The sequence below is a fragment of the Coregonus lavaretus genome (assembly GCF_964263955.1).
Source record: "Coregonus lavaretus genome assembly, chromosome: 19".
Classification (NCBI taxonomy): domain Eukaryota; kingdom Metazoa; phylum Chordata; class Actinopteri; order Salmoniformes; family Salmonidae; genus Coregonus; species Coregonus lavaretus.
The window spans coordinates 48,007,420-48,023,335 of record NC_140006.1 but is presented as its reverse complement, the minus strand read 5'-3'; the positions used below and the strand labels follow the sequence as shown (position 1 = coordinate 48,023,335).

The window sequence follows — 15,916 nt, the reverse complement described above, 5'->3', positions numbered from 1 at the left end:
CGGGAACATCGTCAACAACCGCTGGCTCATTCAACTCCTCATTCAAAAGAGACCGTGAGTTGGAGACTGCTCAACTGTTACTGCCTTCCCAGACCTGTATTAACAACCTGCTCCCAGGCCTGTATTAACAACCTGCTCCCAGACCTATATTAACAACCTGCTCCCAGGCCTGTATTAACAACCTGCTCCCAGGCCTGTATTAACAACCTGCTCCCAGGCCTGTATTAACAACCTGCTCCCAGGCCTGTATTAACAACCTGCTCCCAGGCCTGTATTAACAACCTGCTCCCAGGCCTGTATTAACAACCTGCTCCCAGGCCTGTATTAACAACCTGCTCCCAGGCCTGTATTAACAACCTGCTCCCAGGCCTGTATTAACAACCTGCTCCCAGACCTGTATTAACAACCTGCTCCCAGACCTGTATTAACAACCTGCTCCCAGACCTGTATTAAATCACTTAGATAATGTATTTTCAGGTCGAAGCAATTACTCTTTATCCCGCATTTTTCTCTTATGTAGCAGGTTTAAATAAACAGACCGGACTAATAGGCATGCAATGGATTATGGTAATTGTAGTTTATTATTACCACGTTTTCTGCGCTGTGTAGAATATTGGCCTGTTGGAAACTACAACTCCCAACGTCGCACAGTTCGGACTTCATCCGATTTATCTCTAGAGAAACTGCACAATGTGCACATTGAGCTCACAAAAAAATACTAAATGTTATTCAAATAATTAAACTGAGGTCAGTCAATTAGTAGTTTAATAAAAACCGTAAAAAATAAAAAAAACTTCTGTAAAACTTTTTTTTTTTTTATACTGAAAATGAAAGCGACCTCTACTTATTAGACGTTTGTTCTGTTTGGGACTTTATGAACATGACCCTGGTTTCATTATCTAACCCTCTCGGATCAGGTGCTGTTCTTCCTGAAGGATATCTTTGACCTGGAGAAGGTGCATTACTGCAGTGTGAAGACTAGCGGAGGCCATGTTCGATCTCCACCACAGGTCGGACCTGCTGCTGGTCTACCTGAGGGCCACGCCCATTCCCTCGTCCACCTCCACACCTTAGCCTGACTCCTTCAGTCACCTCCCCCCCCAGCCCGACTCCTTCAGTCACCTCACCCCTCCCCAGCCCGACTCCTTCAGTCACCTCCCCCCCCCAGCCCAACTGGTTTTATCCTTCTCAGATCTAGACAGTGAGGCATTTGAAGAAACTCAAAGGAGCAGATAACACCATGGCTAAATTGTGTTCCAACTTTATTACTATTACTTGACAGGGCAACAAAGATTCAGAACAGTCAAAAAAAAAAGATGCATTCGATCACATTAAAACCTTTTCATTTGTTTACCTATAAAGGCATGCTCCATATTTCTCCCTTCTACACCACCCAACCTGCCCTCAAACTTTGCTCAGAGGAGAGTAGTGCATCTCACACACAGAGGGTTAATACACAGCAACGTTATGGAGAGAATATGCTAGAGCAAAAATCACTAGCAAGAGGACATATGGGTTTCTAATGAATGAAGAAGAAAAACAAGAACTAAAAAGGAAGCTCTCCAATTTACTGCCAAAAGGGTTGAAGGAGACTGACATTTGAAAGTCAAAAACACAACAGCACTTCCTGGTTATTTCTCATCCAACCATCTCTCTCAAGCACAACTAAGCAACAATCCCTAGCTATCATGACTAGGGGCTCAAGTAATACATGATATAGGGAACATGGTGCCATTTGGGATGCTGTGATGAAGGGACAGAGAATCATCATGAAGAGAAATGTGGAAAACAACCCACCAGGTCCGGTCATCAGAAAACTAGCATGTCATTTAAAAAAAGAACTTATACGTTTTAAAAAGAGATTGCTATACAACAACAACAAAAATACATCCCTAACAAACAGCAGCATGGTAAATTTAGCAAACCACAGAATTCCCCCCCATTTCATTGCATTGCTTTGTTTTAGTTAAGTTTACCTTAATCTGGAGTTCTCTCTCCCTCTCTCAAATGGTCACCTACACCCTCGATCACCAGACAGACTCAAAAGGGTGTGACGCCTCTCTCGGTAGTTTCCTCTACAGGTCAACTAAGCCCAGCCTGGCTGGGGGGGGGGGGGCTGTTCCTTTTCCTCAATCTAGAACATACTAGATGTAGAATCAGATCTAGAATGTGGAACCTCTGTCTTCCAACAGCACCTGGGTGAGAGGCAGGCAGGCAGCAGGGGGTTTATAAAAAGAGAACACCGTAACAGCACTGCATCATGGGGCATTATATTATACAATAGATCATGAAATCTTTGCATCACACCAATGATCAAGTCAGTTCAACAGCATGAGCATCATATATATACGATTATGGCATCCTTTCATAACTTGTAGACGTGTATTCAAAACAGGGCTAGCTTTCTGACAAGTTGCACTTACAATGCAGTTTGTTATATTACAGTTGTGTTAAAGTAGCCTGTTTGTGCTAACATGCTACTCCTAGCCACCCCTAGTCATACCAAGGAGTGGCAAGGAGTTGAATGATAGCTAAACAGATTGGTACCCAGGCTAGAGCTCAATGCTTCAGACAGTCACACTGCGGAGACTTACCATTATAAATAGGGCTTACCATGGGGGGAGACTATGCTACACATATACCTTCAATAAACAACAAATTATCATCAGAGAAAAAACTATAACTAAAGCAACATGTAGGGAAAAAATAGCAAATTGTACTAGGATAAGTCAGGTGGGAAAAGCCATCATAAAGCACATTGCATTGGCTAAGAGGAAAACATGTTTTGCTGCTCCTAAACTGTTGTACCATGCAAGTCATTCATCACCATCACATTATCATCTTTATAGTGTATGAACAAATGACTGTTGACATCACCACAAATCCTACCTGGCTTATTAAGATCCTTGAGCATGTTACTAGACAGGTATGCTAGGCAGGTACGTTCAGGTGAGCAATTGATAATATCTGGGTGTATATAAAATGTATGTATGACAGGTCAGGCGTTTTTCCCCTTACCTGTGTGACTCACTGCCAGCAGCAGAACCTAAGGGTCAAGGTCTGGGGTGACAGTGACACTGCAAAGATCACACAGATGATATTGCACCGTACGCCATCATACAACACTCATTCAGTTCAAAAACAGCCTTCGTTCAGTCACGCTACAAGAATGGCATGTCATATCGGAGATGTATCAAATCAAATGGAATATCTGCATCACTTTCAGAATACGAAGCACTTGTAGAACAACCAACAGCATTGAAACAACTTCAACATGCTACTATGAGAAAACGAGAACATTGACTGAATCACACAGTCACCGCAGTGAAAATATGCATTTCTAATAGCAACTTACATTTTGACTATCGAATAGCATTTATTTTTCAAATAATGCATCAATAATTACCATCTCTATATTCTGGCTAAACAGAAGTATTTATATAACCAAGAACTAAGGAATTCTATCAATCCTACATGATAAAGAGCTGCACAAAGCAGTTTGCCAATAGTACGTCCTAACGCTGACAGGGTATTACGCTTCAGTTCAGAGTTCAAACAGAACAGTCCGAACCGGTATTATAGTACAACACATTCCTACGTACAGTCCAGATAGAACACAAAACTACAATTCAATATACTCTAAATGCACAGTCAACGAAACAGTCCAAATTGTCAAGAATTGCAAGTTTAGTTCAGGAATGACAGAAATCCAATGTACTGTACTTTCTCTCCCAGAACTTGATACTTACCCAGTATTTAAGGGGAAAAAATTGCAATTTTTACAGAAACACTCAAGTTTAGTATGTTTGGCAATCAGCCAAAGAAAACACATTGACAGCGAGACAACTGGGTTTGTTATAGGTCACAGCAGTCGTGCTCAGTCACTGGGTTTGTTATATAGTCACAGCAGTCGTGCTCAGTCACTGGGTTTGTTATATAGTCACAGCAGTCGTGCTCAGTCACTGGGTTTGTTATATAGTCACAGCAGTAGTGCTCAGTCACTGGGTTTGTAATAGTCACAGCAGTAGTGCTCAGTCACTGGGTTTGTTATATAGTCACAGCAGTAGTGCTCAGTCACTGGGTTTGTTATATAGTCACAGCAGTAATGCTCAGTCACTGGGTTTGTTATAGAGTCACAGCAGTAGTGCTCAGTCACTGGGTTTGTAATAGTCACAGCAGTAGTGCTCAGTCACTGGGTTTGTTATATAGTCACAGCAGTAGTGCTCAGTCACTGGGTTTGTTATATAGTCACAGCAGTAGTGCTCAGTCACTGGGTTTGTTATATAGTCACAGCAGTAGTGCTCAGTCACTGGGTTTGTTATATAGTCACAGCAGTAGTGCTCAGTCACTGGGTTTGTAATAGTCACAGCAGTAGTGCTCAGTCACTGGGTTTGTTATATAGTCACAGCAGTAGTGCTCAGTCACTGGGTTTGTTATATAGTCACAGCAGTAGTGCTCAGTCACTGGGATTGTTATATAGTCACAGCAGTAGTGCTCAGTCACTGGGTTTGTTATATAGTCACAGCAGTAATGCTCAGTCACTGGGTTTGTAATATAGTCACAGCAGTAGTGCTCAGTCACTGGGTTTGTAATAGTCACAGCAGTAGTGCTCAGTCACTGGGTTTGTAATATAGTCACAGCAGTAGTGCTCAGTCACTGGGTTTGTAATATAGTCACAGCAGTAGTGCTCAGTCACTGGGTTTGTTATATAGTCACAGCAGTAGTGCTCAGTCACTGGGTTTGTAATAGTCACAGCAGTAGTGCTCAGTCACTGGGTTTGTTATATAGTCACAGCAGTAGTGCTCAGTCACTGGGTTTGTTATATAGTCACAGCAGTCGTGCTCAGTCACTGGGTTTGTTATATAGTCACAGCAGTAGTGCTCAGTCACTGGGATTGTTATAGAGTCACAGCAGTAGTGCTCAGTCACTGGGTTTGTAATAGTCACAGCAGTCGTGCTCAGTCACTGGGTTTGTTATATAGTCACAGCAGTAGTGCTCAGTCACTGGGTTTGTTATATAGTCACAGCAGTAGTGCTCAGTCACTGGGTTTGTTATATAGTCACAGCAGTCGTGCTCAGTCACTGGGTTTGTTGTATAGTCACAGCAGTCGTGCTCAGTCACTGGGTTTGTTATACAGTCACAGCAGTCGTGCTCAGTCACTGGGTTTGTTATATAGTCACAGCAGTAGTGCTCAGTCACTGGGTTTGTAATAGTCACAGCAGTCGTGCTCAGTCACTGGGTTTGTAATAGTCACAGCAGTAGTGCTCAGTCACTGGGTTTGTAATAGTCACAGCAGTAGTGCTCAGTCACTGGGTTTGTTATATAGTCACAGCAGTCGTGCTCAGTCACTGGGTTTGTTATATAGTCACAGCAGTAGTGCTCAGTCACTGGGTTTGTTATATAGTCACAGCAGTAATGCTCAGTCACTGGGTTTGTTGTATAGTCACAGCAGTCGTGCTCAGTCACTGGGTTTGTTATATAGTCACAGCAGTCGTGCTCAGTCACTGGGTTTGTTATATAGTCACAGCAGTAGTGCTCAGTCACTGGGTTTGTTATATAGTCACAGCAGTAGTGCTCAGTCACTGGGTTTGTTATATAGTCACAGCAGTAGTGCTCAGTCACTGGGTTTGTTGTATAGTCACAGCAGTAGTGCTCAGTCACTGGGTTTGTTATATAGTCACAGCAGTAGTGCTCAGTCACTGGGTTTGTTATAGAGTCACAGCAGTCGTGCTCAGTCACTGGGTTTGTTATAGAGTCACAGCAGTCGTGCTCAGTCACTGGGTTTGTTATAGAGTCACAGCAGTCGTGCTCAGTCACTGGGTTTGTTATAGAGTCACAGCAGTCGTACTCAGTCACTGGGTTTGTTATAGAGTCACAGCAGTCGTGCTCAGTCACTGGGTTTGTTATAGTCACAGCAGTCGTGCTCAGTCACTGGGTTTGTAATAGTCACAGTATTGTACTTACAGAGTACGAGGTCAACTGTTGGCACCGCTCAGACCAGACAACCCCTCGGTCCTACAAACAACCTACGTTCTTACTTTGGCTAAACAACTAACACAACAATGCATGGGCAGAGCAAATTTAAATATGACTTTTGCATTTCACGTTTTTTATAGTATAAAAAATAGTTCAGTAAAGGCCAGCAAATGTACACATTTGTGGGGGAGAAACGTTTGAATGCAGTGCATGTTTCAATACAGCAGAACAGAACACACCAGTTACCTGTCCTGGAAGAGACAGAGGGATCAGAAAAAATACACTAATAATAAAAACTAATGCAACATTTCTGCAGTGAGAGACATTTTCTGAGGAACAGTTTTAGATTTAAAAATATATATACACTTGCTTTGCTTACCGCTTGTCTAAGCTTGGCTGTGAGGGAGGAAGTAGCTCTCATTATAAAAAACAATGCAGCACACCAAGGCTGTTTACACAGGAAGCCCAAATCTAATATTTCTTCCACTAATTGGTCTTTTGCCTAAATCACATCAGATCTTTTTTCAGTGCTGATCCAAAATTGGTCAAAAGACCAGTTAGTGAGAAGGAAAAACAAATCTGAAATTGGGCTGCCTGTTTAAACACCGCCTTAGTTACCTAAGTCAGTTCTGGTTGCGCGTCAAAATGGCTCCCCATCCCCAATATAGTGCACTACTTTCTGACCAGAGCCATAGGGAGCCCAGTGCACTATAACGGGAATAGGGTGCCATTAGGAACGCAGCCAGTCAGCACTCCAGGCAAGATTAAAAATCAGTTGAGTTTAACAGAGATGCCGGGACACTGCAGGTAACGAGACATCTAGATCAGAACGTTAAGCCATCACCTCTACTAGTACTACCTTCCGGTATAAGGGACACCTGCCTGGTCATATGGTACAGGCAGAGCAGTGGAGACAGAAAATCAACGACTAATAATAATAATATAAATGACAGTCAAGACGGGGGTAATAATTCAAAATTGGTCCTAGAACAGAACCTTGGGGAACACCGAAACTGGACATCCCCCCCCCCCCCCTCCCGTCAAAGACAGGCAGAGCAATGAACACACATCTAAATAAAACATTGTACTGTTACCAGGAGCTGTGTAGACCGTTGGAGAGAGACAGGATAACATCTTTCAGGCAGTCAGCAAAATCATTTTGACAGTCAAAGGAGAGCGAGAACGGGGGGTGCCTGCATGGCGTATTTTTTAAAAATATATATATATATAGATTTTCCATTGTGCCATTATGGTCAAAACATTTTTTTAAGTTGAGTTCATATTTAGTCATATCTATTACCAACCCAACTTACCAACACAGGAGGTTTCACTTTAGTTTATTGCAAAACACAGGCATATTATTTAAAAAATTGAGCTGATTTCACAAGGTAGATGACTAGCTAGAGATAACAGGAGAACGAGCCACACAGCATGACAGAGATGAATAGATAGCTACAGGGGGGGCTGGAATGACCATATTACCTCAATAAAAACAAAGAAACAAACCGTTCATTTACAAGAAAATCAACAAGAAAGAAAATAGATAAATAGCATAAGGATGTGGTGGTGTTTGTGTCGCGTCTCCGGATAGACTTTGCTGTCGTCACATCTACTGTGAAACACTTTTTTTTATTTTTTAAACCAACCAACCAAAAAGGGGGAAATTAAGATCTTCAAGGCGTCATCTCCAAAAACATTTAACAAGGGGTTTGTTTGTTTTTCCACAATGTAGCATTTACTTTATGTCCACTTCACATTACTGGCCCTGTGCAGAAGAAATACATAGAACATACAGGCCATGTTAACAGCGGAACAAATAGACGCTGCTTCTCTCTCCAGGTGTGTGTGTGTGTGTATATATATATATAAACTACAGTTCAAACGTTTGGGGTCACATAGAAATGTCCTTGTTTTCGGGAAAAAACTAATTTTTTTTGTCCATTAAGATAACATCAAATTGATCAGAAATACAGTATAAACACCAGTCTCAACGTCAACAGTGAAGAGGCGACTCCGGGATGCTGACCAGAGTTGCAAAGAAAAAGCCATATCTCAGACTGGCCAATAAAAAGAAAAGATTAAGATGGGCAGTCTGAGATATGGCTTTTTCTTTGCAACTCTGCCTAGAAGGTCAGCATCCCGGAGTCGCCTCTTCACTGTTGACGTTGAGACTGGTGTTTTGCGGGTACTATTTAATGAAGCTGCCAGTTGAGGACCTGTGAGGCGTCTGTTTCTCAAACTAGACACTCTAATGTATTTGTCCTCTTGCTCAGTTGTGCACCGGGGCCTCCCACTCCTCTTTCTATTCTGGTTAGAGCCAGTTTGCGCTGTTCTGTGAAGGGAGTAGTACACAGCGTTGTACGAGATCTTCAGTTTCTTGGCAATTTCATTTCTCAGAACAAGAATAGACTGACGAGTTTCAGAAGAAAGTTATTTGTTTTTGACCATTTTGAGCCTGTAATCAAACCCACAATTGCTGATGCTCTAGATACTCAACTAGTCTCAAGAAGGCCAGTTTTATAGCTTCTTTAATCAGCACAACAGCTTTCAGCTGTGCTAACATAATTAATTGCAAAAAGGGTTTTCTAATGATCAATTAGCCTTTTAAAATGATAAACTTGGATTAGCAAACACATCGTGCCATTGGAACACAGGACTGATGTTTGCTGATAATGGGCCTCTGTACGCCCATGTAGATATTCCATTTTTTTTTTTATCTGCAGTTTCCAGCTACAATAGCCATTTACAACATTAACAATGTCTACACTGTATTTCTGATCAACTTGATGTTATTTTAAAATGGACAACAAAAAAAAGCTTTTCTTTCGAAAAAAACAAGGACATTTCTAAGTGACTCCAAACTTTTGAACAGTAGTGTGTATATAATATTAACCCTGTTTAAAAAGGAAGGAAGAGTAGCGTTAGTTTCTTCTCAGCTACACCGACTCCACCGCTCCCCTAGAGGGAAGACGCTTAGCACAGCTGATGAGATGACAGATACAAGGCTTTATAAAAAGACACAGCAGGGGATATTAGGGTTAATTGTCACAGCGACAGCATCAAAAATACCTCTGTCAAATTAACGGTCGGTACAGGAAACAGAAATGGATAGTTGAGAAGTCGAACGAGGGGGGGGGGGCGAGAGGGAACCCGGGGGTACAGGTGGATGGGGGGGGGGGGGGGGGTGAGAGGGAACCCGGGGGGCACAGGTGGACGGACGGACGGACGGACGGGGGGGGGGGGGGGGGTGAGAGGGAACCCGGGGGTACAGGTGGACGGGGGGGGAGTGAGAGGGAACCCGGGGGTACAGGTGGACGGGGGGGGGGGGAGGGAACCCGGGGGTACAGGTGGACGGGGGGGGGGGGGTGAGAGGGAACCCGGGGGTACAGGTGGACGGGGGTGAGAGGAGGAGAGGGAACCCGGGGGTACAGGTGGACGGGGTGAGAGGAGGAGAGGGAACCCGGGGGTACAGGTGGACAGGGGGGGTGGGAGAGGGGAACCCGGGGGTACAGGTGGACGGGGGGGGGGTGAGAGGGAACCCGGGGGTACAGGTGGACGGGGGGGGGGGGGGGGAGAGGGAACCCGGGGGTACAGGTGGACGGGGGGGGGGTGAGAGGGAACCCGGGGGTACAGGTGGACGGGGTGAGAGGAGGAGAGGGAACCCGGGGGTACAGGTGGACGGGGGGGGGGAGAGGGAACCCGGGGGTACAGGTGGACGGGGGTGAGAGGAGGAGAGGGAACCCGGGGGTACAGGTGGACGGGTGAGAGGAGGAGAGGGAACCCGGGGGTACAGGTGGACGGGGGGGGGTGAGAGGGAACCCGGGGGTACAGGTGGACGGGGGGGGGGGGGTGAGAGGGAACCCGGGGGTACAGCTGGACGGGGGGGGGGGGGGGGGGGGGAGAGGGAACCCGGGGGTACAGGTGGACGGGGGGGGGGGTGAGAGGGAACCCGGGGGTACAGGTGGACGGGGGGGGGGGGGGGTGAGAGGGAACCCGGGGGTACAGGTGGACGGGGGGGGGGGGGAGGGAACCCGGGGGTACAGGTGGACGGGGGGGGGGGTGAGAGGGAACCCGGGGGTACAGGTGGACGGGGTGAGAGGAGGAGAGGGAACCCGGGGGTACAGGTGGACGGGTGAGAGGAGGAGAGGGAACCCGGGGGTACAGGTGGACGGGGGGGGGGGGGGGGTGAGAGGGAACCCGGGGGTACAGGTGGACGGGGGGGGGGGGGGGTGAGAGGGAACCCGGGGGTACAGGTGGACGGGGGGGGGGGGGGTGAGAGGGAACCCGGGGGTACAGGTGGACGGGGGGGGTGGGTGAGAGGGAACCCGGGGGTACAGGTGGACGGGGGGGGGGGGGGGGAGAGGGAACCCGGGGGTACAGGTGGACGGGGGGGGGTGGGGGGAGGAGAGGGAACCCGGGGGTACAGGTGGACGGGGGGGGGGGGGGGGGAGAGGGAACCCGGGGGTACAGGTGGACGGGGGGGGGTGAGAGGGAACCCGGGGTTACAGGTGGACGGGGGAGAGGTAACCCGGGGGTACAGGTGGACGGGGGGGGGTGAGAGGGGAACCCGGGGGTACAGGTGGACAGGGGGGGTGGGAGAGGGGAACCTGGGGGTACAGGTGGACGGGGGGGGGTGAGAGGGGAACCCGGGGGTACAGGTGGACAGGGGGGGTGGGAGAGGGGAACCCGGGGGTACAGGTGGACGGGGTGAGAGGAGGAGAGGGAACCCGGGGGTACAGGTGGACGGGTGAGAGGAGGAGAGGGAACCCGGGGGTACAGGTGGACGGGGGGGGGGGGGGGGGGTGAGAGGGAACCCGGGGGTACAGGTGGACGGGGGGGGGGGGGGGGGGGTGAGAGGGAACCCGGGGGTACAGGTGGACGGGGGGGGTGGGTGAGAGGGAACCCGGGGGTACAGGTGGACGGGGGGGGGAGGAGAGGGAACCCGGGGGTACAGGTGGACGGGGGGGGGGGGAGAGGGAACCCGGGGGTACAGGTGGACGGGGGGGGGGGGGGGTGAGAGGGAACCCGGGGGTACAGGTGGACGGGGGGGGGGTGAGAGGGAACCCGGGGGTACAGGTGGACGGGGGGGGGGGGGGAGGGAACCCGGGGGTACAGGTGGACGGGGGGGGGGGTGAGAGGGAACCCGGGGGTACAGGTGGACGGGGTGAGAGGAGGAGAGGGAACCCGGGGGTACAGGTGGACGGGTGAGAGGAGGAGAGGGAACCCGGGGGTACAGGTGGACGGGGGGGGGGGGTGAGAGGGAACCCGGGGGTACAGGTGGACGGGGGGGGGGGGTGAGAGGGAACCCGGGGGTACAGGTGGACGGGGGGGGTGGGTGAGAGGGAACCCGGGGGTACAGGTGGACGGGGGGGGGGGGGGGGGGAGAGGGAACCCGGGGGTACAGGTGGACGGGGGGGGGGGGGGGGAGGAGAGGGAACCCGGGGGTACAGGTGGACGGGGGGGGGGGGGGGGGAGAGGGAACCCGGGGGTACAGGTGGACGGGGGGGGGGTGAGAGGGAACCCGGGGTTACAGGTGGACGGGGGAGAGGGAACCCGGGGGTACAGGTGGACGGGGGGGGGTGAGAGGGGAACCCGGGGGTACAGGTGGACAGGGGGGGTGGGAGAGGGGAACCCGGGGGTACAGGTGGACGGGGTGAGAGGAGGAGAGGGAACCCGGGGGTACAGGTGGACGGGGTGAGAGGAGGAGAGGGAACCCGGGGGTACAGGTGGACGGGTGAGAGGAGGAGAGGGAACCCGGGGGTACAGGTGGACGGGGGGGGGGGGGTGAGAGGGAACCCGGGGGTACAGGTGGACGGGGGGGGGGGGGGGGGGGTTGAGAGGGAACCCGGGGGTACAGGTGGACGGGGGGGGTGGGTGAGAGGGAACCCGGGGGTACAGGTGGACGGGGGGGGGAGGAGAGGGAACCCGGGGGTACAGGTGGACGGGGGGGGGGGAGAGGGAACCCGGGGGTACAGGTGGACGGGGGGGGGGTGAGAGGGAACCCGGGGGTACAGGTGGACGGGGGGGGTGAGAGGGAACCCGGGGTTACAGGTGGACGGGGGAGAGGGAACCCGGGGGTACAGGTGGACGGGGGGGGGTGAGAGGGGAACCCGGGGGTACAGGTGGACAGGGGGGGTGGGAGAGGGGAACCCGGGGGTACAGGTGGACGGGGTGAGAGGAGGAGAGGGAACCCGGGGGTACAGGTGGACGGGGGGGTGAGGGGGAACCCGGGGGTACAGGTGGACGGGGGGGGGGGGGGGTGAGAGGGAACCCGGGGGTACAGGTGGACGGGGGGGGGGGTGAGAGGGAACCCGGGGGTACAGGTGGACGGGGGGGTGAGAGGGAACCCGGGGGTACAGGTGGACGGGGGGGTGAGAGGGAACCCGGGGGTACAGGTGGACAGGTGGACAGGGGGGAGAGGGGAACCCGGGGGTACAGGTGGACAGGGGGGGGGGGGGAGAGGGGAACCCGGGGGTACAGGTGGACAGGGGGGGGGGGGGGAGAGGGGAACCCGGGGGTACAGGTGGACAGGGGGGGGGGGGGAGGGGAACCCGGGGGTACAGGTGGACAGGGGGGGGAACCCGGGGGTACAGGTGGACAGGGGGGGTGGGAGAGGGGAACCCGGGGGTACAGGTGGACAGGGGTGAGAGGAGGAGAGGGAACCCGGGGGTACAGGTGGACAGGGGGGGTGGGAGAGGGGAACCCGGGGGTACAGGTGGACGGGGGGGTGGACGGGGGGGGGAGGGAACCCGGGGGTACAGGTGGACGGTAGAGGCCTTACTGGAGGCGTACCTGAGGTGCTTGTGGCTGTGCCCCCATGGCCTGTGGGCTTCCCTGTCCGTAGTATGCAGCCTGCTGGCGGTAGTACTCCGCCCAGGCAGCACTGTAGTCTGGCTGACCACCCGGCTGACCACCCGGCTGACCACCTGGCTGACCACCTGGCGCTGCCGCCTGGGGGGCTGCTTGACCTGGGGGGGGAGGGGGTAACAGCAATAACACTAATTTAGTATGATTTAAGGGCATGAATGACAAGGTCAATGTTGCCTAAGCTAAGTCATCCACATAACGATGGAAACGGCAACAATAAGATGTCTATTATACTACTAGCCGATGTGATTAGAACCTGTGTAACGCAGGGCAACCAATGTAGAATACTTATCGTTACTAGTGAGATTCCAGTAACCAATCATATTATACTGTGATATGTAAAAAAAATATTTAAAAAAATTACAAAATCACCTGTCAGAAGAAGGTGCATGAGGAGCGGTTTATTTTGAGCCAATCAAAACTCTATATTCTATCTTAGTCCCTCATCTAACCTTGTGTTAAAAAGGAGCTAGAACGGACCGTGAGGAGCTACCGCCATTCTACGGAAGAAAAACTGTGTTTCAAATCGTTGAGAGAAGTTGTATAAAACTGAACAAAAAAATAAAGAGAAAACCGGATATTAACACTCACGTATCTATCCGAACGTGCTGTGAAGGGGTTGAGGGGAAAATTGATGACAGGATTTGTTGAGTTCTCATAAGGAGAACGATTAGGCTAGCGATTAGGCTAGCTAAGCTATTGCTAGCATTTTGTGCGTGTTCATAATGAACCAAGCAAACGCACAAGCCGTTAAACGTTTAAGCTATTTTTTTACATTGAAAGCTGAGATACCCTCAGATTAAAATAGAGTTGGGTGCACCCTAGTAAACTATAGGCGGGATATATGTCCGATATCTAAGTCTATTGTAATGTTGATGTATTGAAGTCATATTGAGCTCATTGTACAAATTTCACTTATCAATATTCACTCAAGGTGAATTGTTTTGGTAATCATTTCTATTTACAAATTACAAGCCGGCATTCTTTTCCTAAATTATTCAGTTGTTGGGTCATTTCTCCCTAACTGGTCCAATAGAGTTTAAGCTTAAACATACAGTAGCCCATAGCGTTAAGCAACTGTTACACAGGGCCTCCCGAGTGGCGCAGTGGTCCAAGGCACTGCATCGCAGTGCTAGCTGTGCCACTAGAGATCCTGGTTCGAGTCCAGGCTCTGTCGCAGCCGGCCGCAACCGGGAGACCCATGGGGCGGTGCACAATTGGCCCAGCGTCGTCCAGGGTAGGGGAGGGAATGGCCGGCAGGGATGTAGCTCAGTTGGTAGAGCATGGTGTTTGCAACACCAGGGTTGTGGGTTCGATTCAAGTATTAAAAAAATTAAAATGTATGCACTCACTAACTGTAAGTCGCTCTGGATAAGAGCATCTGCTAAATGACTAAAATGTAAATGTAAAAAAAGCAACCAAATTGGACCAGATGAGATCGTTTTACTCCCAAAAGGCAGATGAATAGTTGAAGCAGCTGAACTAGTTTTGGAGGGAAACGATACTGGAGGAGAGGTTTGAGAAACACAACAAAAATATAAAACATGTAAATTGTTGGTCCCATGTTTCATAAACTGAAATAAAAAGAAAGATCACAGAAATGTTCCATACGCACAAAAAGCTGATGTCTCTCAAATGCTGTGCAGAAATGTGATTCCATCCCTGTTAGTGAGCATTTCTCCTTTGCCAAGATAATCCACAAGCTGATTAAAACAGCAAGATCATTACACAGGTGCACCTTGTGCTGGGACAAAGGCCACTAAAATGTGCAGTTGTGTCACACAACACAATGCCACAGAGGTCTCAAGTTCAGCAATTGGCATGCTGACTGCAGGAATGTCCTCCTGAGCTGTTGCCAGAGAATTGAATTCTCATTTCTCTACCATAAGCCACCTCAAACATAGTTTTAGAGAATTTGGCAGTACGTCCGACCGGCCTCAACCGCAGACCACGTGAATGGCGTCGTGTGGGCGAGCGGTTTGCTGATGTCAACGTTGTAAACAGAGTGCTCCACGGTGGAGGTGGGGTTATGGTATGAGCAGGCATAAGCTGCGGACAACGAACACAATTGCATTTTATCCATGGCAATTTGAATGCACAGAGATACCGTGACGAGATCCTGAGGCCCATTGTCGTGACATTCATCCACCGCCATCACCTCATGTTTCAGCATGATAAATGCACTGCACCATGTCGCAAGGATCAGTACACAATTCCTGGAAGCTGAAAATGTCCCAGTTCTTCCATGGCTTGCATACTCAGACATGTCACCCATTGAGCATGTTTGGGATGCTCTGGACCGACGTGAACGACAGCATGTTCCAGTTCCCCCCAATATCCAGCGACTTCGCACAACCATTGAAGAGGAGTGGGACAACATTCCACAGGCCACAACCAACAGCCTGATCAACTCTATGCGAAGGAGATGTCGCGCTGCATGAGGCAAATGGTGGTCACACCAGATACTGACTGGTTTTCTGATCCACGACCCTACCTTTATTTTAAGGTATCTGTGACCAAGTCATGTGAAATCCATAGATTAGGGCCTAATTTATTTATTTAAATTGACTGATTTCCTTTATATGAACTGTAACTCAGTAACATTTTTGAAATTGTTGCGTGTTGCGTCTATATATTGGGGTGAGTGTGAGAAGGGGAACGACCCCACCACCGGTTCTTTGGGTGGTGGGACAGAAACCCTCTGCCTTGTTCTGGGGCAGCTGTGGAGACAGACCCTCTACTACAGAGAGAGAGCTGAGAGGGGGACCAGCTGCCCACAACATGACCAATGACAGTTGGCCTTACTCAACTATTATAGCCAGAAGTTTAAACTTATAATTTGTAGGTTGTCTCACCTTGTTTCTTATAGTACTCTTCCCAGGCCTTGGTATAGTCCTGTGGTTGCTGACCTGTAAATTACAACAAAACACGGGTTCAGGCTCAACAACATTCAAGCCTCGGCATCCAACTTCCGAATTATGCTGCCTGTGTAAACGCAGCCCTAGTCACTACATTGATTACATGTTAATTTACTGTGCTACTGGGTAGACGCGCTCCTGGGTAGACGCGCTCC

At 49.9% G+C, this 15,916-nt stretch overlaps 1 protein-coding gene and 1 long non-coding RNA gene across 5 annotated transcripts in view; both read right to left on the bottom strand.

The window, feature by feature from the left end:
* Nucleotides 1-1,245: 1,245 nt before the first annotated feature.
* Nucleotides 1,246-6,970, bottom strand: LOC311146202. The gene is made up of 2 exons (XR_014614661.1): nt 3,019-6,970; nt 1,246-2,195 (listed from the first exon to the last, which is right to left on the bottom strand). It is a non-coding gene; the product is annotated as an uncharacterized lncRNA (long non-coding RNA).
* A 326-nt stretch (nt 6,971-7,296) lies between these two features.
* LOC311146197 (far upstream element-binding protein 1-like) overlaps nt 7,297-15,916 on the bottom strand; it is a gene marked incomplete at its 3' end in the record, with an annotated part of 37,596 nt that continues 28,976 nt past the window's right edge. For 2 of the 4 annotated variants that reach the window (XM_084182701.1, XM_084182703.1), the window contains exons 15-17: nt 15,699-15,752; nt 12,769-12,944; nt 7,297-7,741 (exon numbers count right to left, since the gene is read on the bottom strand). In XM_084182701.1, the coding sequence (XP_084038827.1) occupies nt 7,733-7,741; nt 12,769-12,944; nt 15,699-15,752 (239 nt within the window). Of the gene's footprint in view, nt 7,742-12,753; nt 12,945-15,698; nt 15,753-15,916 lie in introns of those variants that run through there. The other 2 variants (XM_084182700.1, XM_084182702.1) reach the window with 1 other exon arrangement.